The 27,346-nt window shown below is 39.4% G+C and overlaps 2 protein-coding genes across 2 annotated transcripts in view; one reads left to right on the top strand and one right to left on the bottom strand.

The window, feature by feature from the left end:
• LOC100562569 (cytochrome P450 2J4) overlaps nucleotides 1-27,346 on the top strand; it is a 103,657-nt gene that overhangs the window by 37,845 nt on the left and 38,466 nt on the right. The window lies entirely within an intron of this gene.
• On the bottom strand, nucleotides 6,783-22,359 carry LOC103279728 (cytochrome P450 2J5). Its single transcript, XM_008116263.3, has 8 exons — nucleotides 22,263-22,359; nucleotides 20,632-20,781; nucleotides 20,261-20,421; nucleotides 17,680-17,856; nucleotides 14,200-14,347; nucleotides 11,689-11,873; nucleotides 10,127-10,268; nucleotides 6,783-8,339 (listed from the first exon to the last, which is right to left on the bottom strand). The coding sequence occupies exons 1-8, from the start codon at nucleotides 22,357-22,359 to the stop codon at nucleotides 8,155-8,157; spliced, it is 1,245 nt and encodes a 414-aa protein (XP_008114470.3). The 3' UTR covers nucleotides 6,783-8,154.

Below are 27,346 nucleotides of genomic sequence, written 5' to 3'. Positions count from 1 at the left end.
AACTACTATACGGGAAAGACCCGATAGAAAAAGAAAAGATAACTGGTTATCTAGGAAAGTTAAAATTACAAAAAATTACAGAAAAGGAGAGAGAAGATCTCAATAAAGAAATTTCTAAAAAAGAAATTCAAGCAGCAATCAGAAAACTAGACAGTTCAAAATCACCAGGTCCAGATGGCCTGACAGCAGCTTACTATAAGGTATTCGAGGGAGAGTTAACACCATATTTTCTCAAAATAATGAATGAAATAAGAGAAAAAGGAAATATGCCAGACTCATGGAAGGAGGCCTTGATTACCGTAATACATAAGGAAAATTCTGACCCAGAAGATTTAAAAAACTATAGACCTATTTCGTTATTGAATGTAGATTACAAAATTTTTTCTAATATAATTGCAGAAAGATTAAAATTATTTTTAAAAAAATGGATAAAGGAAGAACAATCCGGCTTCCTACCAAATAGAAACATCAAAGATAATATAAGACTAGTAGTAGACTTATTAGAATACCACGAAACCCACAATCAACAGGAGATATTATTCCTGGCTGTGGATGCCGAGAAGGCTTTCGACAGGGTAAACTGGGATTATTTTAAATTTTTAATACAAGAACTTGATATGGGATATCACCTTCAAAATTCAATTGAGGCCATATATCAGAGACAAAAAGCAAAAATCATGGTAAACGGGAAGGTAACAGAAGAGTTGGAAATTGGAAAGGAACAAGGCAGGGGTGTCCCCTGTCGCCCCTAATCTTCATAATGACCTTAGAGACCCTATTAATTAATATAAGATCGAATGAGGAACTACAAGGAACAACCATCCAAGGAGTACAATATAAGATACAAGCATATGCAGACGACATTATTTGTTTTATAGGAGACCCAGCAAAGAAGGGAGAAAAATGGATCTCGATTATTAAAGAATATGATGAAGTCACAGGCTTAATGATTAACATGAATAAAACAAAGGCCCTTGCAAAAAATATTAATAAGGCAAAACAGAAGTTGATATCAGAAAAATTAGGCATTGAAATAACACCTAAAATTAAATATCTGGGAATATACATCTCTTCAAAAAACTCCCAACTATTAAAAAACAACTATGAAAAAAATTGGAAAAATATAAAAAAGGACTTAGAAAACTGGAATAATTTAAAAATCTCCCTAATGGGTAGAATCTCAGCGGTAAAAATGAATATCCTACCGAAAATGTTGTTTTTATTTCAATGTCTGCCTATATTAAGAAACCAGAAAATTTTTACAACATGGAATAAAGACTTGAGTAGATTTATATGGCAGGGAAAAAAACCCCGAATAAAAAGGATTAATTTAATTGACGATAAAAGAAGAGGCGGTTTCGCAATGCCTGATTTGAAGATCTACTACGAAGCCTGCAACCTAATTTGGTTAAAGGATTGGATGCAACTGAAAAATAAAAAAATTCTGACAGTAGAGGGATTCGATTTAAGAGCAGGCTGGCACTCATATTTATGGTACGACAAAATCAAAATAGGAAAAAACTTCGGCAATCATTTTATTAGATCGGCGCTTATAAAAACGTGGGATAAATACAAATTAAGAATGTACAATAAAACCCCGACATGGATTTCACCCATAGAGGCAGTCCAGAGAAGACTCCTAGGTTGGTCACAATGGCCTAATTACGAAGCCCTAATAAAATTACATGGATCGGAACCTAGATTAAAATCCCAGGAGGAATTAAAAGCAGAGAATTTAAATATAACATGGTTACAATATGGCCAACTGAAGGAATATTATAAAAAAGATAAAGCGAAGGGATTTATGGGGGGAAATAATTTATGGGATGGAATATTATTTTCAACAGGCCTCCTAATTTCAAAAATTTATAGAATATTACTCGAATGGAATACAGAGATAGAACAGGTAAAAAACAATATGAGTAAATGGGCCAAAGATATAGGAAGACCCATTCAAATGGAGGAGTGGGAAGCATGCTGGGGAAGGAAACTAAAATACACCTACGCATATCAATTAAAAAAGAACTGGATGAAGATGTTCTATCGATGGTACCTCACCCCCAAAAAATTAGGAATAATTAACAAAACTAAGAATGGTAAGTGCTGGAAATGTGGAGTAAAAGAAGGAACATTCCTTCACATGTGGTGGGAATGCAAAAAAGCGAGAGAATACTGGTCCAAAATACATGAAATCATACAAAAAATGATGAACATAAAAATTAGAAAAACTCCAGAACTCTATTTATTAGGAATATTCAACGAACCCCGAAACCCAAATGAGGAAAAATTAATGATATACTTAATCACCTCGGCTAGATTAACATATGCTAGATATTGGCGACAAAAAACAATCCCTAAGAATGAGGAATGGTTAATTAAAGTGGTGGAAATAAAAAACATGGATAGATTGACTTACTTAATGGCAAAGAATCAGGGCAGATTAAGGAAAGAAACCAACTGGCGAGGAATAGAAAAATATCTAGAAGCCAATCTGACTACAAAAAAGAGCTCTAAACAAATAATTAAAGATTATATTAGAATTAAACAAGTATATATTTATATATTTATATGTAAATATACAAGGAATTAAAATGAATAAATAAGGGTACAATCAAATAAAAGAAACGGTTATAGGATAAGGATTTACCAAATAGAGATAGGAATATTAGATCTGAAAATAAACTAGGAACTCGGCACCCCATCTAGTGAGGTAGAAACCAAAGTACCAACAGTAAAGAAGCAAGCGAAGAGAAGATGGATGAGTTTTCAAAAGGAGAAAAGAAGCTTCACCGTCGGGAGCAGTGGAAGTCGACCCCCCCCATACCTCTCCCCCCCCCAACTGCGTGTATTTATTTCTATTATATAACTACTATTCTTAATTTTTCCATTATTATTATTATTATTATTATTATTATTATTATTATTATTATTATTATTATTATTTTCCTCTTCCCTACTAATCATCCACGCCATACCCCCCCCCCCCCCCCCCGCCACCGTTTTTCAAGCGCAAATTTTTCGGATCTCTCCGTTTTGTGCTCCCCGGCTCCAGTGAGTTCCCCGCTCCCCCCCTTTTTTTTTTCTTTCTTTCTTTTCTTTTCCTTCCCCCCTTTTTCTTTTCTTTTTATGTATATAGCGTTTTCTTTTCTTTTTATGTATATGTGCAAAACTCAATAAAAAATAATAATAAAAAATAAAAATAAAAATGGGAGATTGGAGACTGGTCTGTAGTTGTCCAGTACAGAGGGGTCTAGGGAAGGATTTTGTAGATGTGGTCTTACCACAGCCTCCTTGAGACCTGTGGGGACCCTGCCCTGATGTAAGGAGGTACTAATCACCTCCCTTACCCATTCCATCAGTCCTCCTCTAAGCCTGTTATATGAGCCAGGAAGGGCAAGGATCTAGAGCAGTGTTTCTCAAACTGTGTTCCTTCTGTGTTTTGGACTACAGCTCCCAGAAAATCAGCCAGTTTATCAGCTAATAGGAAGAGTAACCATCAACACTGGATAAGGAGCTGCCAAGGTTACATCCACCAAGCTGTATCAACTGTGGCATATAAGTCAGAGTGAATCTGAGAGATCTTATCTGCAAAATGAGCCCCCAGTGATGCAATGGATTAAACCCTTGTGCTGGCAGGACTGCTGTCTCGAAGTTTAGCTTGCTGACCTGAAGGTTGCCAGTTCGAATCCAAGGAGAGTGTGGATGAGCTCATAGAATCATAGAATCATAGAATAGTAGAGTTGGAAGAGACCACATGGGCCATCCAGTCCAACCCCCTGCTAGGAAGCAGGAAATCGCATTCAAAGCACCCCCGACAGATGGCCATCCAGCCTCTGCTTAAAAGCCTCCAAAGAAGGAGCCTCCACCACGGCCCCGGGGAGAGAGTTCCACTGTCGAACAGCTCTCACAGTGAGGAAGTTCTTCCTGATGTTCAGGTGGAATCTCCCTCATGAGCTCCAGCCTCCCATGCAGAGACATGAGAGAAGCCTCCCACAAGCATGGTAAAACACCAAAACGTCCGGGCATCCCCTGGGTAATGTCCTTTCAGACAGCCAATTCTTTCACACCAGATGTGACTTGCAGTTTCTCAAGTTGCTTCTGACATGGAAAAAAAATCTGCAAAATAGTGGGCAAGCTCCTCACAGTACGCTGTAGCATGGGCAACACTTTCTTTTGGGCCAGGTTTGATTTGACTTCCTAACCACCTGAAACAGCTCTGCTAGACAGTTTTGTGCTGCTGCAATAGTATTTTTATAGAGACCACAAAGAAGGACAGGTTGCTTGCTTATCTGTAGCTGTATTTCTTTGAATTCACAGAATCCCGCCTATCCTCTTTATAAAAAAAAACTCTTCATAAAAATTTATGAATTTGTTAAACCTTGGTGAAGTGTAACTTTAGAATACAGAATAACAATATAATAATAATTTATTTTATTTATTTACCCTATTTATACCCTGCCTTTCTCTACCCCGAAGAGTAGAGCTGACATACAGGCCTTAAAACAATTCAGTTCAATGCCGTAAATTCAGTGCCTTAAATCACATACAAAACATAAAGCTTTTAATAATCAAATTAAAATTAATAAATATTAAACATCTAAAAGCATTACATTCAATATTAAAATCATGTTCCATATTCATTGCACATATTCCGAATGAGCTGTTCCCGGCCATGCGTTGCTGTGACTCAGTCTGGTTAAAAAGAAAAGAAAAAGTAAAGAGAAAAAGCAAGTTTGTAATATATTTTCTAATATATTTAATTTCACTATGCTTGTGGGTATTCAATATTTTTTGTGTTCCACTGTCTGTGCAGATGTAAAGATTGTCTGGTTTGCCAACTCTAGGACATGCAGCATATAATTGTCCATGTGAGAAGCAATCCGTGTCTAGATCTTAACCGCACAGTTCTAAAGGTTGGCCTTGTGCTTTGTTGATGGTGATTGCAAACACCAATCAAATAGGGAATTGCAGGTGCTTAAATTGAATTGGCATATCCAGTGGAATCATAGGAATGCGAGGAAGGAGGAAGGTCCTGTCAAGATTGTTGTTTCCATGACATTAATGTCCAAGATGATTCACAGGGAAAGATACGTTTGGACAGGTAAGCTGGTAATATAAAAGGCAATATAACAATAATGACATGAAATAATATATTAATAATATAACAATATTGACATAAAATAATGAATGACATAAAATAACAATATAATAGTAATAATAACACCATAACAATAAATACAGAATAATAAATTACATAAAATAACAATATAATACAATTTATTTATTTATTTACTACATTTATATCCCGCCCCTGTCAGACCGAAGGGGAATCGGAGCAGCTTACAAATTATATGTACAAACAATATATTATATTTTTAGCATAGCATATTATTAGCATTATATATTACTCTACTGTACTATACCACTATGCTGTAATATTATTAGTAATATTCCATGTAATATATAAAATATAATTATTATTATATTGTATAATTATTAGTATTATATTGTATTACATTATAATATTATTATCAATATCATATGTATATACAATATTTTATATTATTATCTATTATTGTATGTTATATTACATATTGTATAGAATATACTATATAGATAAATAATACATATTATATTATTAGCATAGCATGTTACTGGTGGGAGGAGCCCTCAGCAGATGGTACAGAAGATGGAACTGTCTTCCTGGCTCCTCCTCTTTGCTCTGGCCCCAGTGCATCAGTTGGTGATGAGGGAGGGGGCTCCAATTGATGGCGGCAAAATGAAACAGTAATAATAGGTCTTAGTCTGCATTTTGCACAAGTCCTTGCCCTGCCCTCTCAAATCTGATCATGCAGATCATTTCCTAGTTATTGGTTGTTGTTGTTAGTTGATTCTCTTGGGAGGAGAGCAATGGCCAACCTCGATAAAATAGTGAAGAGTAGAGACATCACACTGGCAACGAAAATGGTATTCCCTGTAGTAACCTATGGATGTGAGAGCTGGACCATAAGGAAGGCTGAGCAAAGGAAGATAGATGGTTTTGAACTGTGGTGTTGGAAGAGAATTCTGAGAGTGCCTTGGACCTTGACAAGAAGATCCAACCAGTCCATACATCAGGAAATAATGCCCAGCTGCTCACTGGAGGGAAGGATATTAGAGGCAAAGATTAAATATTTTGGCCACTTAAAGAGAAGACAGTAAAGCTTGGAAAAAAGAATAATGCTGGGGAAAATTGGAGAGAAAAGGAAGAGGGACCAACCAAAGGCATGATGGATGGATGGTATCCTTGAATTAACTGGCTTGAACTTGAATGAGCTGAGGGTGGTGATGGACGATAGGGAGCTCTGGCATGTGCTGCTCCATGAGGTCACAAAGAGTCGGAAGCGACTGAACAAATAAACAACAACAATACATCTAGGAATCAAGAGACACTAACAATGGTAAAAAAAAAACTTTGCCAGTCTGCTATTATCCCATCTGGAATTATGTCCCAACATCTTGCAGTCCATCCTCATCTGGAATGGTAGTTTGGTGGATCCTTGGTATCTGCTGAGGTTTGATTTGAAGACCACCCCCTCCCCCCCCCCCCCCATGGACAAAAAATATCTATGGGTTATATACTCAAAAGAACAGTGTGCTGGGTTTACTGGTTTGAAGGAAATGCTCTCCCAGGCCCTAACTCTTTGCAGGAGCTTGCAGGATCAAAGTTGTTTTTAAAAATGGAGAGTTCACATGAATAGTTTCAAAGAAAGAAAAACAGGTCAAGAACAACCTGATTGTCAAGCAAACACAATGATTTCTTTATTAAGAAGGCAGGAAATGATAGCAGAAACAGAACAGCACATTCTATGTTCAGTACAAGCTGTTTCTCAAAGGAAAAAGGCAGGTGCTGAAAACCCAACTTCTAAACATGAATCTAAGGGGACTATGGGAATGCTGCTAAGTGCAAGGGGCTATGGACTAACACACACACACACATTTTGTTGCCCTCTGGGAAGAAAACTCAAAATAAAGCAGGAAATCAGGTTCTGGACGAAGAGGACGTTTGAGGAAGATCCTTCAGAGACACTTTCTCTGGGGACTCTTTAACTTCTGGAGATTCTGCTTCCTTTCTCTGTGGGGATGCTACTGATTTTGCCTTGCTTTGGAATCTAATTCTCTTGCTGTGCCCTTTTGCAGATATTTAACTTGAAGGCTGTCACCTGAAGTGAATAAGACTCCTCCGAGTAGTGCAAAACATGAGTTTTCTCTTATCCTACGGGGAGTTTTTTTTAAGACTCCATGTGTTTAAAGTGATGAAGGTAGAGCTTATGCCTTGTGTGCCAAAAGGGTCTGTGCACAAGAGGGCAGATGAAACAAAAGGTTTGGAAACCAAGCCCTATGAATAGCGGCTGGGTAGATTGGAGAAAAGAAGACTGAGTCCACTGCCATATAATCCAGATTAACAATGTTCAAATATTTGAAAACATGTCACATCAAGGAGGGGTCAAGCTTGCCCTAGATCAGTGGTTCTCAACCTGCGGGTCCACAGATGTTTTGGTCTTCAACTCCCAGAAATCCTAACAGCTGGTAAACTGGCTGGGATTTCTGGGAGTTGTAGGCCAAAAACATCTGGGGACCCACAGGTTGAGAACCACTGCTCTAGAGACTAGGGACACAGAGTAATTGGTTCATATTTCAGGAAAAACGATTCCACATAAACATTAGGAAGACCCTCTTGATGGTTACAGCTGTTCGTCAGTGTAATATGTTGCCTTGGAGTTGTGGCATAGTCTCCTTCTCTTGAAGTTTTTAAAGAGGATGGGTGGCCATCTGTCAGGAGTGCTTTGATTGTATTTTCCTGCATGGCAGGGGTTGGACTGGATAGCCTTTGAGGTCTATTCAACTATGATTCTATGAGTTGCAACCTATGTGACAGAGCCAATCCATCATAGACATTTGCTGTCTCTCATATACAAATATGACCACCCAACCTCTGGAAACTGCACAATGGTGTGTGTGTGTCTCTCTGTGTGTGACAGTCTAAGCCGCTTTGGCCATATCTCCATTCACTAGAAATAAACAAAATAGTTAAGCACTTATTGATCTTTTGAATCCTTTAAAATTACAGCAATAAATAATAAGCTACTGTAATTATTTTGCATGCTTTACGATTTAATTATAGCGAGGAAGAGCACACAATTTATAATGTTTGGGGGGCAGTGTCAGTCCCATTGATGGCTCTTCATCCAGTGTTTGGATTCCTGGAGGCGGCTGGAAACGGAACTCCCTCAACAGGCTGGTCACCACAAGAAATAACTCCATCCTCGCCAGGTCCTTCCCCAAACACGAGCGAGTTCCTGCAGGTTAAATAAAGGCAGAAAATGAGTATATATCCCATTCAACAGACAAGAATGAATCCTAAAACTGGACTATGAATGGGTAAGCTTTAAGGTAACCCATCAGATTCAAATTACAAGAGAAAAGATGTTGCCTGAACATTGGGAAGATCGTATGTTACGCCAGCTCCACTGGCTGCCAGTCTGCTTCCGAACTCAATTCAAAGTTCTGGTTTTAGGCTATAAAGCGCTAAACAGTTCTGGCCCAGCTTATCTGCCAGAACGTATCTCCCTCTATGAACCACCTCGGAGGTTAAGATCATCCAGGGAGGCCCTGCTCTCGGTCCTTCCTCCTTCGCAGGCACAACTGCTGGGGACGAGACAGGGCCTTCTCAGTGGTGGCTCCTTGGCTGTGCAACTCCCTTCCCAACAAAATTAGATCAGCACCCTCCCATCTGGCCTTTCAGAAGAAAGGTAAAAACTTGGCAGTGGGACCAGGCCTTCGGGCAATAAGCAATAAAAGGGATGATCAGAGATTACGTGCATTACAGATTGATATTGGAACGGCCCTGAACTTTGATTTTTAGATTCTGTGATTGTAATGTTTAAATTAATATGTTTTAACTCTATGTTTTAATGTTAAAGTTATTGCATTTTTATGATTCAGTTGATAGTTATATTTTATTATTGTTGTGTAGGCATTGAATTTTTTTTATTTATTTTTTTCGTGTCAGGAGCAACCGGAGTTGCTTCTGGGGTGAGAGAATTGGCCGTCTGCAAGGACATTGCCCAGGGGACGCCCGGATGTTTTGATGGTTTTTTTTACTATCCTTGTGGGAGGCTTCTCTCATGTCCCCACATGGAGCTGGAGCTGATAGAGGGAGCTCATCCACACTCTCCCCAGGTGGGATTCGAACCTGGCAGCTTTCAGGTCAGCAACCCAACCTTCAAGTCACTTAGTCCACTACGCCATCTGGGGGCTCCATTGAATTTTGTCATAATATGTTTGGAAACCACTTTGAGTCCCCCATCCGGGGTGAGAAAAGCGGTATACAAGTGAAATAAGCAAATAAATAAATAAATGTGCTGCTCAAGAGTGGGTTAGGCTGCCTCAGGACCCATCTACACTGCCATATAATGCAGTTTCAAATATCTGTCTCTAGACTGCATAGGATGAACCCATTACAGTACAAATGAAATTACAATGCTATATCTGTATAATATGAATGGGACCCTACATTCCTTCACAGCTGCAGATATGGCACACTCATTTCTGGACAATTTTTTTTCAAGCAGCCTGAATTGGCAACATGACTTCCTATGTCTCCCCAATTACAGCACCATGAAGTGATTAATGGTTGTCGAAGGCTTTCATGGCCGGAATCACAGGATTGTTGTGTGTTTTCCAGGCTGTATGGCCATGTTCCAGAAGTAATACTTCTGGAACATGGCCATACAGCCCGGAAAACACACAACAACCCTAATTAATGGTTTTTAATAACTTCATTATTTAATGGACACTTCCCCTGAAGAGTAATTAAAAAAAATACTGCCACACCACAGCAGTGTCTCACAAGAAGTAGAGGCTGCAGCAGATATTATCCTGAAAAATTCACAGAAGACTCACGTATAAATCACAAGCTGGTTTTTTGTTGTGTGTCTTCAAGTTGATTGGACTTACAATGGTCCTAATGCTACCCTGTTGTGGGGATCTATTGGCATGATTTATTCAGGGAAGGGGAAATTGCTTTTGCTTTCTTCTAATGCTGAGGGACTGTGATCTGCCCAATGCCACCCAGTACGTTTACCTGCACCAAATGCCAGAAACTCGTCTCTGGGAACAAAATGCCCATCCTTGTCCAAAAAATGATTGGGATTGAATTCATCAGGAGTCTTCCAGTGCTTAGGATCAAGAAGGGCCGAGCGTAGATTGGGCATAACCAATGTCCCCTGAAAGATTAGCAAACAAAAACATCTCTCAGAACTAAGGATTCAGTGGGAATGGTCTCCTCGAAAACCAGTCATAGCACAACCATGCATTCTGCTGTTGCTGAGATCCTACATCATGCCTGCATAAATTAAATCTACACTCAATTATATGATGGTTGTGTTAACTAACTAGGCTTGTGTGCGGATCCATTTTAGCAATTTTTCTTCTGCCAATCTGGTTTCTTCTGCTTGATCGGATGGTGGTAATGGAAAGGGCCCAGCCATCACGGTTTCCTGTCCATAACGGCAACACGTGGCAGCCGATCACGGCTCTTCTTCCACTTTTTGGGAGCATGCAGCACAAAGAGGCAGCCACGTGCTCCCCCTCACGTGGGGTTTCCCTGTGAGCCCTGCCTGTTGGGCCAACTGGCGTAGAAGAATCCCGTGACCTGTCTTACACAAGCTGTGTCTGCTTCCTTAATGCCGTTGCTCAAACCCAGGCTCCCTTGAAGGGAAGAAAGGAAAGGGTCCCAGGAACGGAAAGGGGAGCCTTGTAAGTTTCCCATTGCCGCCAATGGTCCAAATATAACCGTATTTTTCAGCTGCGGAACAAAAGCTATCTGGCTACCCCCTTTTTTCGAGAGACACGCAAAAACAGATACCAGAATCCAGCCAGCAGAAACTGATTGAGGTTCAGCCAAAATGCATAGGCCTCCTTCTAATGCAGTGTTCCTGCTTATTGTCTTACTTGTGCAATAAGGAATGTATAGTGGCTGTTTTTGCACTCCCTGTGAATCGAGCTATGCATCGAAGGCATGGACAAATAACTATGGAGCATCCAAGAGAGTCCAAAACAGGGGAGAACAACTTGGTTAGTCTTAATTAGAGAAGAATCATTCAGTTATTGGTTGGATGGTGAGTTAACATGGCAATAAATCCAGAGGATTTAATGGCTAGAGGAGATTACGCATGGTCTTCGGTATCTCTACATTAATGTTAAGGGCATGGAAAATAAACAAGACAAACTGAACTTTCACATGGCAAAACAGATACGTTATGATAGGAAATCTCAGGAGAAGACAAATACAGCCCTCCTCTGAACAAATTTGAGCAAGAAAGCCCCATGATAAATTCACTTAAGGGTCCCTATAAGAGGGAAACGAAGGCTCTCAGCAATAGTTTAGGTGAACTTATCATGGGGTTTTCCTGGCAAATTTTGTTTAGGGGGATTTGATTTGCCTCCTTCTGAGGCAGAGAGTGTGGCTTGCTCGAGGTCAGCAGTGGATTTCCATGGCCAAATGGGGATTCAAATTCTGGTCTCCAGACTCATGCTTCAATGCTCACATCACTACCCTACACTGGTCCTGTATGTGTGGATTCATCTCTCAAAATGCCATCCTATGAACTTCCTTGGGAATTCAGCCAAAACTACAATCAATACCTTTGGGATGATATAACCTCTTATTTTCAGATCTTTAGTAGTTTGCCTTCCAACTCCCATTAGCATGGAATATCTGTAACGCTGAATCTCATGAAGCACAGCATTAGTGAAAGGCAGCCTCCTAATATCTTCATAGCAGATGGAAGCGGAACCCAAAACATCTTCTATTTCCTTGATGATTTTATCTGAAGAAATAGATGGAAACGGAAGAAAGCTTCATTTTGAATATTAGAGTTTATTTGACAAAAAAATGCTTTTTTGAGTCTATCCATATAAATTCATGAGTCTATCCAGATAAATTCAATCAACAGTGAATCCCAAATCAAAATGAATTGTCCTCAAAAGTGTTCAGATCAATTTGACGGCCCTATGGGAATCTGAGGCTGTTTCCCCCAATCCATGCATAGCATTGCTATCCTGTTTTTTTTTTATGTGTTTTTTAATTTGCTGTAAACCACTGTGATTCCCAAACTGAGCCAGGATGGAGTCCCGATTGCCAAGTGGCACTTAACTTTGTATATGATTTAATGGTTTTTAACTGGGAATTTTTAAATATTGTTTATATTTAATCCTGTTTACATGTTTGCATATTTGTATATTTTAAATCGTACGCTTTATTTGGATAATTTTTCATTTTAAAAATTACTGTAAATAGTGCTACACAAAATTATACAAACATAAAAAAATATTTTCCATTGTTAACACATGTTTGCATTATTCCCCCTCTTTCTCCCTCCCCTCTCCAGGAAGAGTTTACAAATTTTGCTGTGTTTGTTATGATTGTTCGATCATGAGGATAATCTTGTTAAACTCCTTACATTTAGCTTTCCCCTTTTTCTGTAAATTAAGCCTTTCCATTTTGCCTCCCATGACTTTCTGATTTGTCCCTTCCTTTAGTAACTTTTCCTTTTGCTAATGTAGTCTTGGAGGAGGTAGTCTGCTAACTATTTATACCATGTTTTTGTGTCTCATTTCTTTTGGTCCTTCCAGCCTAAGGTGACCGAGGCTTTAATTGCATCTAACATATCATTTATTAATCCCTCCCATTCTTTAGATCCCCCTTCGTTTTCAATTTTCTGGAGGAAATTAATGGCAAGGCCTGAAATCTTTTTGAATTTTTAAATTACTTTTGTTACTATCTTTACAGAGTCCTCCATCATCTGCATCATCTACATATCAATTAATTTTTATTTCTTCTCTATACATCTTATACCCTTTTATATTTTTGTCTGACTTAATTAGGTTGACTAAGGGTTCTATCGCTAGGGTGAAGAGTAGTGGAGTGTCTAGTTATTAATATTGTCCTGGTTTTAATTGTGTTGATGTGTTTTTATTGTTTTATTTGTTATAATATTTTTAATTGATTGTTCTGTGTTTTAACTTGTGTTTTTGGGCTTGTCCCCATGTGAGCCACTCTGAGTCCCTTCAGAGAGAGGGAAACGGGATAAAAAATAAAATAATAATAATAATAATAATAATAATAATTATTATTATTATTATTATTATTATTATTATTATTATTATTATTGAGAGAGAGGGCAGCCTTGTTTGGTTCCGCTTTTGATATAATGGCTCTTGAATTACAAGCATTTATTATTACTTCCGCCTGGTTTTCTTTATATAATTCTGTAATTACTCCACCCATCTTTATCCCCAAATTACACTCTTCCCATAATTTGACTAAATAAATGATTTATCATATCAAATGCTTTCTAAATGTCTAATTTTATTAGGAGTAATTTTGCTTTCTCTCTTGTTGCATGGTCAATTACCTTTAAAATATTTCTGATTGGGTCAGCAATGGTTCTTTTTTTAATAAATCTGTACTGGTCTTCCTCAGTTAAAGTGGGCATTATCTTTTTCAATCTATTTGCTATAATTTTTGTAAATATTCTATAGTCCACATTGCATAAAGCAATTGGTCTATAAGAGTTAGGATCATATTCCTCCTTATTTGGTTTTAAAATTGTTATAATTTCTGAATATTTCCATGCCTCTGGGTTGTTTTATTTTCCATAATTTTGTTATATAAATTGTTAATTTACATTGTATGATGATACTTTATGTTAAGCCACTTTGAATCTCCTTCAGCAGATATAAAGTGGGGTATAAATAAATATAATTATAATAACAGTGACAACAACAACAATAACAACAACCTGATTTTGTGCCATCAACTGAAAGTTTTCCATGCAGTAATTGATGGTTCATAAAATCTCATTTACTCTGTTTTATTTAAATTCTGCTAATTGGTTAAACAAAATTAAAGTTCCTATAAACTGTGCAAAAAGTGAAAAAATGTCTGAACTAAGCAAAAGATTTTTGCAAACTCTTGTAATAAATTAGTTTATGAGTGTGTTTCATCTCTTCAATGAAAAGCACTGGTTTTCTTTTTTCTTTGACTTTGTACATTCTTTGAAAAGTATGACATTTTTGTAAAAAAAAATAAAATTAACACAGCAGGAATCAGGAGCAACCCCTTGTTTTTGTCGCACAAAGACCTTTTTGTACCTTGGACTTCTCGACGATTTGCCAAAAGGATGAATGCCCATTTCATCGTAGTAGCACTTGTTTCTGTTCCACCAATAAAGAAGTCGTGAATACTTTGAGCCAGGTTTTCTTCATCGTATGTAGAGTTAGGATCATGCTTCATCTTCTCCTGAAAATGTCAAAGGAAAAGTATAATTGATGATGATGATGATGATTATGATGACTTATATCCCGCTTTTTCTCTCCATAAAGGAGTCTTAAAGAAGCTTAATCATAAAGCTCCCCCTCAGTGCAGTATTTATCTTTCTCCCTATGTGCGCGCACTTCTTCAAGTTGCCTGTTGATATATGGCAACCGTACTCAAAGGCAGGTCTAATAGTTACTTCCTCTGAAACAGTCCTCCATGTGTTTTGGACTTCAACTCCCACAATTCCTAATAGCTGGTAAACTCGCTGGGATTTCTGGGAGTTGAAGTCCAAAACATCTGGAGGGCCCAAATTTGCCCATGCCTGCTCTAAAAGATAGCCTGTAGTACATGATATATGTAGGCAGTTTCCCATCCAACTCCTAACCAGGGCTGACCCTCCTTAGTGTCCAGGATCAGGCAGGATCTGGTTCCATGAGGGTGCTTAGCCCTTACTGCTATAGCTCCATATTATTCTATCATAAAATAAAGTTTGATAACTGATTGCAAAAAGATTCACGCACACATCCCTAGGCATTAGAGACACAGGTAAATGAAAGTGTGGTTTAAGTTCATGAATGCTGCTTTTGACCCAGGTGCGTAGAGCTATTTTGAACACTGATCAAAAGTCACAAGCTGAAGTATCAGCCTCTACTGCCACTTATAATGCGGAAAGTAGGGAGGAGAAAGCAATTCAGAAAAGAAAAAGCAGCTACTACTTGAGGGACCGTATCTCCTTCTACCAACCCACTTGAGCCCTGAGATCCTCAGGAGAGGCCCTTCACTTGGTCCCACCATCATCACAAGCATGTTTGGTGGGAACGAGAGAGAGAGAGACCATTTTCTGTGGTGGCCCCGCGGACCTGGAACCCCTTCCCTAATGAGGCATGATTGGCCCCCTCCTTACTGCCCTTTCATTTGCAAATTAAAACCTTTCTTTGGAGCCAGACCTTCCCAGACAAATGATAATAGGCACTGCCAGTTTGATAAATATTTTGATAATACATGACAAATAATTTCAGTGGCTGGAAGTTATGGATATCTTCAAATGGTGATTACTGTAAGTTTTTAAATTCTTGTATTTGATATGTTAATTGGGTTTTTATATTGGGATATGATGTTTTAACTGATTATGTATTGTAGTTGGATGTATTTGTATGAATTTTATATGTTATATGCCACTTTGAATCCCACCCAGGATAGCAGGATAGATATGAACTACTTCTTCTTCTTCTTCTTCTTCTTCTTCTTCTTCTTCTTCTTCTTATTATTATTATTATTATTATTATTATTATTATCATTATAAAAGTTAAAGGTTTCTCCTGATTTTAAGTCCAGTCGTGCCCGACTCTGGGGGCTGGTGCTCATCTCCATTTCTAAGCCGAAGAGCCAGCATTGTCTGTAGACATCTCCAAGGTCATGTGGCTGGCATGACTGCATGGAGCGCCGTTACCTTCCCGCTGGAGCGGTACCTATTGATCTACTCACATTTGCATATTTTCGAACTGCTAGGTTGGCAGGAGCTGGGGCTAACACCGGGCACTCATTCTGCTCCTGGGTTTTGAACCTGGGTGTTATGATTGAGCCTCATGGCTCTGTTTCTGACAGACGTGGGCGTAAGACTCCTCGAGAGTCAGATACTCTCGAGGAGCGAGAGAGAAAAAGACTGCGAGACATATTTGCAGCACCATCTGACGAAGAGTCTTTCGAAGGGTTTACGGAAAGAATGGAGGAGGGGCTGGTTAGCTCAGAGGAGGATGAGATGGATTGGACTCGGGTACGGGAGGAATTGGGTGCCACTGGCCATGATGGGACAGAAGATGAATGGGGACCTTCAGGATTAGACCCATGGCTTAGCTGGAGGGATGGGACGGGATCCACAGCTGGAGATGCTGTTGGGCGTAGTCAGAGGTGTTCCAGCTCTGACGAGGAAAGTGATGAGGAAACGCCCGGGTTAAGGAGGACAGCTGACAGTGATGAGGATTTGTAACTGGCATAAAATGGGGCTTGGGAGCAATTGCAAATTGCGTCGGGCAAGGTAATCTGGGCAAACGCTTGGGATTCGTGTGTGTGTGTGGGACGCTTCCCTGAAGACTTGTGTGCTTTCCTGTGCTGAGACGTAAGTTGATTGGAATCCAGGGTCAGACGGCGGGAGGGATTGTGTGGGCATTTGTTTGTGCAAACCTGTGCTTACTCTTATTAGCTTGACCTTCCGTCGTCTTCTTGACGGACGCCATCTCCTGCTTTGAGAACTCGGACTGAACTGACCACGGCTTGTCTTCTCCCCTTCTTGGACTTGGAAAAACTACAAACGTCTGCTTCTGGCTTTGATCTACGGAACGGAACTGGTCTACTCTACTGCTAAAATCCCTGGCTGATTTGTTCGTGTTGGAATCCTGTCTGCTGTGTGTGTGGGAGCGACGCAAGTTACTCTAAAAACAGTGTTGGCAGCAGAGAGGAATCTGCTGCCAATTAGTTGCATCCTTTGTATCTTTTGTTCCTTGGCTTTCGTTTTGTTTATACCCAGGCTGAAGAAAGCAGTTTGTTTTTACCCGGATTAAACTCCGGTTTAATCTGGTTTATCTTTTGAACATTTACTTTTGCCCCTTTTTTGCTCCTAAAGGCAAAAATTGCCTGGCCCTTGTGTTTTACGGGCATTTTTGAGTTCTGTAATCTAATAAACTCTGTTACTTTGAATCTTGTGGCGTTCTGTCCTTGACACTGGGACCTTTTGGTCTGCAAGTTCAGCAGCTCAGCGCTTTAACACACTGTGCCACCAGGGGCCCCTATTATTATTATTATTATTATTATTATTATTATTATTATTATTATTATTACAGTAGAGTCTCACTTATCCAAGCTAAACAGGCCGGCAGAAGCTTGGATAAGAAAATATTTTGGATAATAAGGAGGGATTAAGGAACAGCCTATTAAACATCAAATTAGGTTATGATTTTACAAATTAAGCACCAAAACATGTTATACAACAAATTTGACAGAAAAAGTAGTTCAATACGCAGTAATGTTATGTTGTAATTACTGTATTTACGAATTTAGCACCAAAATATCACGATATATTGAAAACATTGACTACAAAAATGGCTTGGATAATCCAGAACCTTGGATATGTGAGGCTTGGATAAGTGAGACTCTACTGTATTATTATTCTCTGGGTCTCCAAGAAAAGGAAGACGAAGGTACACATCACCTGTGAGTGCACCTTTGTTTCTTCATTCTCTAAGTTAGGAGCAGATGCTGCTTCCCTGCCTGAACTGCCTCTGTCTTCCCTCCTGATTAGATACAAAGCAGATATTTACTTTCTCCATTTCAAGAAGGTAGAAATCAATGAAATCCTGTGGCTCATGAGTAGACTGTTGCTCCTTATGTCGCTGTATTTCTTCATGTGCTAGGGATACCACCATCTCCGTGGCATGAAGTGCCTTCTTGTGAGGCCCCGGAAGACGGTCCATGAGCGATGGGAGCAATTCATACAACTGCAACAAACAGAAGTGAGAGCCTATCATTAGTCTGGAGGAGAAAACACAGTCTGTTCTCCAAAGCAAGTTTCACACACACAGGTGGCTTTAAAATAACTACGTTTCTTGGCTGTAAATAAGAATTGGAGGAAAAGGACAAGCCACAGCATACATTCAACTTCCCATATTTGGGGGAAAGGGACACTTTCTCAGCTACTTTCAAATATCCTGGGTTCTCGATATTGCCACTACTTTCCCTCTTTGTTCTGGACTTCCTTCAGCTACTGGAAACTGAGTTCAAAGTAGAAAAGTAGTTTGACCTCAGTTAACTCAGCCAGAAGGAAGAGTAAAGGAGTTGCACATAATCTTGTCCTTCCCATTAGGCTTAGTCTAAAGGAGGCTTGGGAAAACTTCACCCCTCCAGGTGTTTTGGACTTCAACTCCAACAATTCCTAAGAGCTGATAGGCTGTTAGGAATTGTGGGAGTTGAAGTCCAAAACACCTGGAGGGCCCAAGTTTGCCCATACCTTGTCGAAAGCACACTTTAGAATTCTTTCTAGCCTTTATCACTTTCATGAACTTGATCACATTTGATGTTGTCAGGGCACATATTCCTTATTTCCATATGTTAAATGTTGAGGTGTGTGCAACAGAAGCAAACAGTATTGTCACTAGGGTTGGTGTCACCCAGTGTGGTAACTTATGGTTTCACCCCTAGAAATCTCTCTTCATACTAGACCATGCCACCATACTCCTGGTAAAATACCAGAATTTTCAAGTGTCTATACTCTACCCATATCCTGGCATTGTGTACATTGTGTGTATGTATTTGTATAGACAGAGAGATCACCTGGTTCTTTGCCTGTAATGCTGCCCAAAAACCATAGCAGGAACAGCGAAAGATCAAAGAAAGACCCAGAAATTCAAAGTGTATAGTTAACCCATTCAACAGCAGAATGTGTATCTTTGGGCATTTAGAACTGCAAATTAAACCCATACAATGCTACATAGTGTTTTTCCCCTTACCGTCTATACTGTTTTCCTCTCCCTCATCAATTTATTAGATATCTTTTAAGATTGAATTTAATAACACTAATACTAGTGCCCTATCCATTCCCTTTTCCCTACCATGCCCTTTGGAAAAATATTTGGAAATCTATACACATAATAAAAGTGAAAATCTGTGTGTATGTGGCAGGGGTGTCTGCTCACACAGAGAGAGTCCCACCTCCATAAACAGATATATTTCCCAATAAGCAGGAGCCAACCATAGCAATTTTTACTGACATTGTAGGTTATAGTGAGCACCATGAACATGTCCAAGAGCCCTGCCAATATCCTCCACAAACACCATACTGCCTGCCACCCAAGTGAAGGCTTTCATTTGGGGACCATTTTCTGTTTCTCCTCCACTAAAGACACCTCCCAGGGTTCCATTCTCTCAATTGCTGTGAAATTTGCATGACTCCACCCACTACCTCTTCCTTAACCCTTTCATAGTCCTTTCAACTGTCTGCATAACAAACAGAGCAGAACTAAGCAGCAACTAAACATATTGGAGATTGGGGGACTGTCTCCGCATGACGGAAGTTGTAGTTCACCCTGCATCAAGACACAGCACTGTGACCCCCCCCCCCCCCCACTTACTGACAATGGATCTGGACAACATTTGGCACACAGAACCCCTATGAACAAAGAAAAATACTGGAGAGATTTGGGGGAATTCACTTTGATTTATAGCCCTTGTCGGTACTGGGATTTATAGTTCATTTGCAATCAAAGAGCACTCTGGACCCCACCGATGATGGACCTAGAAATAACTTGACACATAGAACCCTCATGACCAACATAAAATACTGGAGGTCTTTGGAGTGATTGATAGGAGTTGTAGTTTTCCTATCCAGAGCACACTATGAACCCAAACAATGATGGATCTGGATCAAACTTGGAATACATACCCAACATGTTCAACTGCGAATACTGGGAGTTGTAGTTCACCCTTATCCTTAGAGCACTGAACTTAGCCAACGACGGATCTGGACCAAAGTTACTTAGCATCTCAAAACAAACAATGCCTTCTTCTAATAACCCGGGCACCGCCGGGTCCTCAAGCTAGTGATTAGTAAAAGTAAGATTTTTTAAAAAAGTATAACCCAAAATCTTGTTTGTTTGTTCTATGATCACTGTTTTATTAAGATTTGTTTTTCTTAAATAAAAATTACACTACAAAAAAAGAATGAAATAGTCAAATATTAACTTCCCTAATTTAAGCTTTTGGAATTTACCCCTGCAGTATACATTATAGTGTCCCTTGACAAAATTCAACACAATTGTAAAGAGTTTCTGAATGTTTCTACAGACTTAGTATCTTTGGAATATCTATTTGAATTAATGGAAAGGAAAAAAACAACCTTTGACTTACTATATGAAAGGGGGTTCCTCCAACTTTGAAGATATACTCAATGGCATCAATCAATTCCTTGAAGTTTCCATCTTCAAGGGAAAACCGGTGTCCAAAAGACAGGGCACATATCACATTGCACACCAGATTGGTGACGGGCAATGCAGGATCAAACGGCTGACCTACAAATGAAGTTCTATTAATATCCCTTCAATTGTCTTAATGTTCTAAATTGGATTTCCTTTTGGAGAAAAGAACCATTGATATCTCTACTTGTTTGTATTAGAATTCAACAAAGATATAACGAATTCCACAACAGAGAGAAGTACAGACCACACAAAGATTTCTGCAGGCTGAGACACCTCCCAGCGTCATTTCTTAATATGACATACCTTTTTCACGTGAAAAAACCTCTATAAGCTGCTCGACTTCTGCTTCTATTTGAGACTCCACACTTTTTTTCCCGACTCCCAACTTCCGCATAGCAGCTTGGGCAATCCGTCTCTGCTGCTTCCAGACATGACCATTTGAAAATCCAATACCTGAGGACATTAGGAGTCAATATTCAATTGTTACTCAGAAAATACAGGCCATATACAGCTACCTTGCTGTGTTAAAAAATGCAAGTTTTATTACAAACCATGCCACTGCATCTAGATATTGTGCATGATTTCAAAACCTAAAACATACAAATTGAATCTCCTCTACAAAGAATTCTGCAATCTCACAATCTCCAAAAACTGAAATGAATTCACAATATTTCACACTTTATTCTACTCTCTCCTGAAAGTAACTTGAAGCCCTCCCTCACTCCAATTCCCTTTGAGAGTGTTGAGCACTTTGTCCTTCTACGCTCCCAAATGGCACTATGATACATATCTTTGCACTTTCGCCTAGACCGCCCTCCCATTTTATTCCACTTCTCCTAAATGGTGGTCTTTTTATGTCATCATTCCAGGTTTTAAATAATTTTTTACTGTTATTGTATTGTATCATTTGGTTTTAAAGTGTTTTATCTCGTTGAAAATGCTGTTTTTACATGTATTTTACTTTGCTTATTATTTGTTTTTGGGCTTGGCCCTGTGTTAGCTGCCCCGAGTCCCTGCAGGGAGATGGAGGCGGGATAGAAAAATTAAGTTATTATTATTATGGAGCCCTCGGTGGCTTAGTGGATTAAAGCCTCGTGACTTGAAGGTTGGGTTGCTGACCTGATGGCTGCCAGGTTCAAATCCCACCCAGGGAGAGCGCAGATGAGCTCCCTCTATCAGCTCCAGCTCCACGCAGGGACATGAAAGAAGCCTCCCACAAGGATGGTAAAAACATCAAAATATACGGGCGTCCCCTGGGCAACGTCCTTGCAGACGGCCAATTCTCTCACTCCAGAAGTGACTCAAATTGCTCCTGACATTTAAAAAATTTATTATTATTATTATTATTATTATTATTATTATTATTTCTGCCACCAGCCTCTGATGATCTCAGAGGTAATAGAGTTGGAATATCATAGCCTTGAAGGCAAGAACTGTTAGCTGTTGGATTTTTTAAAAATGTCAGGAGCAACTTGAGAAACTGCAGATCGCCTCTGGTGTGAGAGAATTGGCAGTCTGCAAGGACGTTGCCAAGGGAATGCCCGGATGGTTGATGTTTTACCATCATTGTGGGAGGCTTCTCTCATGTTCCCGCATGGGAAGTCGGAGCTGACAGAGGGAGCTCACCCGCTCTTCATCGACAATGCAAAGAAATGATTGAATCATGATTAAAACATAATGTGACTATAGGAGAGACACAACGTCATGTACTAAGCTCCATTGAAAGGCGCTTTTATCCTCTCGTAATTGCACTTTATCATCTGTATGATAGTTCATGGTCCATCACAGAAACCAGTGCATCATGCTGACTCTCGGCGAACAGAGTACAGTTGCAATTTCAGAAGTCTTTTTTAAAAAGAAATAATATTCCCTGAGTGTGTTATCTTATTGTTTCTCTGGGGGAAAGCCTGCTGGCACACCTCTTTGTAACTTACCCTTTTCTTTTGATAGAACTTTAATAAATGGGCTCTGTAACCGCTCTGATAATTCATCCAAGGTGAGTCCGTCTTTCACAGCCTCGAATCCATTCATGAATACCATAGGTATCCCTCCTGCCCACAAAGTATAAATGTCTCCGTATTCGTCTCCAATCTGTCATTTGGTTCAAAACGGGATAAGAAAAGTAACAATCAGATAGCGCAGACTATTGCAGACTAATCAATCAATCTTATCCATCCTCAGTTCGTCACCACTGCAATTTCTGGCCACGAGAAACTCCCTTCTCTGTCCGTTTCCCTGTAGATTACAGCTATCCACTTCCTTTATCATAAATACTTTATCATTCTCTTGGAATAGTCTCCTTCAAACTCATCCTTATATATTCCCAGGAATGATTACCAGTTTAGGTTTGTCCCAAACCCTGAGATTATTGGGCATAATCTGACTTCAAACTTTGAAGGAACTATCCAAGAATATACATAAATAAACAGCATAAAGGAGAACTTTTCTAAACCCTAGGGTGGATTCAAAGCCCCAGTGAGCAGATTCCATGCAGAACGTCCACCTGAATCACCAGATGCCGCTGCATCCAGGGCTTAGAGGCAGCTGTCATTCTCTAATGGATGCAAATGCTGAAGTTAGCAACATGTGTGAGAGGTGTGAGTTTGGGTACATTTAATAAACTAACTTTACGTTGAATGATGGTTTGATAATTTATTTTTGTCCTATAGATTGATACCTCTGCTACTTAAGGATTATTGGGATGCTTAAGGCCAGACAAAGGGTGCTTTTGGTGGCCGCAGTTATTTTAGGATGGTCAGGATAGATTAATGAAGTATTCCACAGAAACCAAAAAGACATCTAAAAGCTCCCCACATTTGATGCTATAGCTGAGGGACAAGTGATTGATTCTAAGTTTGTGATAGTGGTGAAGTAAGGGAAACCCTCCCACCAAAAACCCAATGGAAGGATCCACCACTAAAATACCTCAACAGGTGGGCATTCAAATTCAACTTAAAAGGTTCAACAAAGATCTCACAGTCCTATCTCATCCAGCCTGCAAGAGGCTTACTGGGGGGAATATCTGGCCCTCTCACCCAAGTAATCCACCCCTTGATTGTCTAATCAAGAAGCCAATATTTGCTTGTAGTATATTTGAATATGGAACATATCATTCCTCAGATTTCACCAGAATGGACTCCTAGCCAACACACCCAAGACTAGTCCAATTTTAATCTAAAATTTTAATGCAAAAGTATCTTAAGTAAATGAATCAGTGTTTTGAATTTATTTATTTAGTTTGCATGAGCATTATATACTGGACTGGACTCATTGAATCAATTGCTGAGCAGTGAGTTAACACATATACATATTCAATATTTTCAATGATCTACTCAAGTCAGGACTTCAAACGGAATTTATACTAATACTAAATTATCAGGTTGATTGCTTTTTAAATCAGCTTCTGTTTATGGACTAAGAATCTGGTTAATAATTGCATGCACTCATAGTTACAATGTGATTTGCTGCTGCTGGTCAGTCGTTTAGTCGTCTCCTGCTCTTCGTGACCTCATGGACCAGTCCACGCCAGAGCTCCCTGTCATCTGTCACCGCCCCCAGTTCCTAATGTGATTTGTCTTATTAAGAAATATATTTTGTTGAAGGCTTGCAATTATTAGCCTGCATTTGCACAGGCAGGCGCCTATGCAGGAGACACCAAGCTGATTGATTCCTATTACAGGTCAAGAGTTATGCCCATCTTCAGTTTTATTTTTCTCTTCTTCCCAACCCACTGTTCAAACTGCAGTCTCTGTCCATATTGCCCAAATTTCTATCCGCTGAACCTTTCTCTTGAAAACTGTCCATTTCTATAAATGGACTGGGAGAAGTGGGATAAAATGAATGGCTCAAGCAGAGAACCAGATTTATTTTACTATGAACTTTTATTATCCATCCACTTCCTTCATTAGTGCATTGAAGCTCATAAATGAGTTAGTCTGAAATGTGTTGCTTGATTGTATCACTCTGCCCACCACCCTTTCCATTTTCTGCTGAAACAAAGGTGTCACAATAATCTCTTTGATATCCCTTCAGCATTAATCTCCTACACCCTTACATTTCATTGGATTCCTTGGTATTCAGCTTCCTCTTTGGAGGAGCAGAGGAAGAAATCTCAATATCAGTCGAGAGAAGGGCCTCATTCATATGTGGACACCTGTACACTAGGCTTGTGAAAACCGGGTAAACTGATCCATTTCGGTGTCCCAGATTTCGGTGGGTGTCCCGATCTGTTTTTTTGGGGCCTCCCAATTCAGAAGGACAGAAATCTCTTTTCGATAAGGGAAGCCGAAATATTTGTTTTCTATCCATACCATTATGTGGGGGACTTCCCGTCATTTTAGGCATTTCTTGTCCTTATATCCTTCATTAAGACCTGGATTAAAAGCATCAGAAAGATACCACTCTTTCTGCGATCCTTTCCCTTCTGTCTGTAGAGGAGACTGGGTTTAATGCTTAGTTAAAGCTGTTTCTACTCAAGGGAAGATAGGTGTGGTGCTCTCTCCCTGCAGGACACAGCTTTCCAAGGCATTTTAAGGAGGCTTCCCCACTTCCCAGGGAAGGAAGAGCAATCGATCTGGAGCTATCCTACCCTGGGCTTCCTTCAAAAATCCCTTTTTTTCCTCTTGATTAGCAGGCCCTGGAGTGATGCCTTTTTCTCCCCTCATGCTTTTTCTTCTAGCGGCTGACTCCCTCCCACACTCTACTTGTGACCAAAGGTAGCCTGTTTTCGACAGCCAGTGTTCTGTTGTGGCCAGAACAAATAAGGAGGCTGAGCCCTTGCTGTTATGGCCAACTGAACAAGCTGGACCAGCTGAATTAGCCGAAGTAAACCAGCCACTCTGTAACTGTGCACAAGCCTACAGTACTGTATTTATTTCCATCATTTCTATCCGGCAGGCTCCATCGCTTCTGAGTTTTAGGAAAAAAGTAAAGACTTGGCTTTGTGAGCAGGCGTTTGATGAGTGAATTCTGTTGGCTCAACTCGGTCCGGATTAAGGTTTATGTATAAGGTCTTGTGGACGAATGGCTCAAGTATTTTATAATGTATGGTTTTAAATCTATTTCTTGTATTTTGTTAAATTACCTAATTGTTTTAATTGCTTATGTTTTATCTTTTTGTATTGTATATTGGCATTGAATTTTGCCAGATTGTGAGCCGCCCTGAGTCCCTTCGGGTGAGAAGGGCGGGATAGAAATGATGGAAATAAATAAATACAGTACTGTACACACTGTAGAGACCCACCTACTCTGAAAATCTCCCTTCTTCCATCAGAGTTTCATATTGGATTCTGGATTTTCATGTGGATGGTGATTCTATGCATACAAGGTCGACTCACGAGAGGAAAAAATCCTTATGAAATGGATAATTGTGTTTACATTGAACCTTATGAAAGCATCACTTGGTTTTGTCAACTTTAGATAATGGTATTATATTACTGTCTAGACAAGTAAAAATTACAGTCATTCTACAGTATATTACTATTACTGTTACTGTTATCCTACTAATCTGTCAATTTGAAATCCAAGTAGCTTATGGAAACAATGTTTAGTTTTGATGTTTAAAGACCGTTTAAAAGACAATGGTGTTACAACTTACTTTAAACCCCTTTTTAAAAAAATATGTTTGAAATGTAATATAGGACAAAGTCCAGAATTCCTATTTACTTTACTTGTCGAATCCTTTTTTGCTGGTGAATTTTTTAAAAGGTTCTGCTTTGTATAACATTTCTGTTTTTATTGGGTAGAGTTACTTTTTGGGCTACAGCTGCAACACACAATAAGTTTACTTCCTAGGCAATTTCAAAAGCTGTCTTTCAATTAAGCAATATTTCCAAACTCTTGTAAAAAAAAAAAAAAAAGGACGGACAAAGCTTTAATAGGTTGCTGTGCGTTTTCTGGGATGTATGGCCATGTTCCCGAAGCATTCTTTCCTGATGTTTCACCCACATCTATGGCAGGCATCCCCAGAGGTTGTGAGGTCTGTTGGAAACTAGGCAAGTGGGGTTTATATATCTGTGGAAGATCCAGTGTGGGAGAAAGAACTCTTGTCTGTCTGAGGCAAGTGTGAATGTTGCAATTGACCAACTTGATTAGCACTGAATAGCTTTTCAGCTTCAAGGTGTGGCTGCTTGCCACCTGGGAGAATCCTTTGTTGGGAGAGAAGCCATTGAAATCCACAAACATGTGGATAGTTTCAACAGAAAGGAGGAAACCATGAAAATAAACACAATCTGGCTACCAGTATTTTTTTTAAAAAAAACTCTAAAATCAGGACAGTAAATAAAGAACAACAGAAAACAGGGGAATTCCAGACAGAAAACAATCAGGGCCAGCTAACAACTTCCAACAAAGGATTCCCAGGAAAGGCAAGAAACAGTCAGGCTTTGAAGCTGCAAGCCTATTCAATGCTAATCAAGCTGGCCAATTGCAACATTCACACTTGCCTCAAACAGGCAAGAGTTCTTTCTTCCACCTTGGACATCATTACACAAATATATAAATCCCACTTGCCTAGTTTCCAACAGATCTCACAACCTCTGGGTATGACTGCCATATATGCAGGCGAAAGATCAGGAAAGAATGCTTCTGGAACATGGCCATACATCCCAGAAAACTCACAGTGATTCCAGCCATGAAAGCCTTCGACAACACACTTTAATATATCACCAATACTACAACCAAACATACTACTAGTTTTTTTATATAAACATTTACCTAAGGTTTTTTCCTAACCCGTAACACTTTTGCTCACTTTCACCATAGAAGAAAATAATTCACAATGATCTACACAAACTTTTCTGACTCATATTCCTTATTTCTAAAGAAGTACCTTTATCAGTGTCTTGTCATCACCCTTAATCCCAAACCGTATCCGCCATAGACCTCCAATGATGGGAAAGACAAAGGGTCCAGGTGGGAAATGTCGTCGTGACCACTGCTGTTTCAGAAAGTACAGAAGATAAAGAATCGCCAGCAGACCACCCAAAATGACTGGGATCCCCACCATTCTGCTGCCTTT

Source organism: Anolis carolinensis, chromosome 3, assembly GCF_035594765.1.
Source record: "Anolis carolinensis isolate JA03-04 chromosome 3, rAnoCar3.1.pri, whole genome shotgun sequence".
Classification (NCBI taxonomy): Eukaryota; Metazoa; Chordata; class Lepidosauria; order Squamata; family Dactyloidae; genus Anolis; species Anolis carolinensis.
This window is presented reverse-complemented; position numbering and strand designations above follow the sequence as displayed.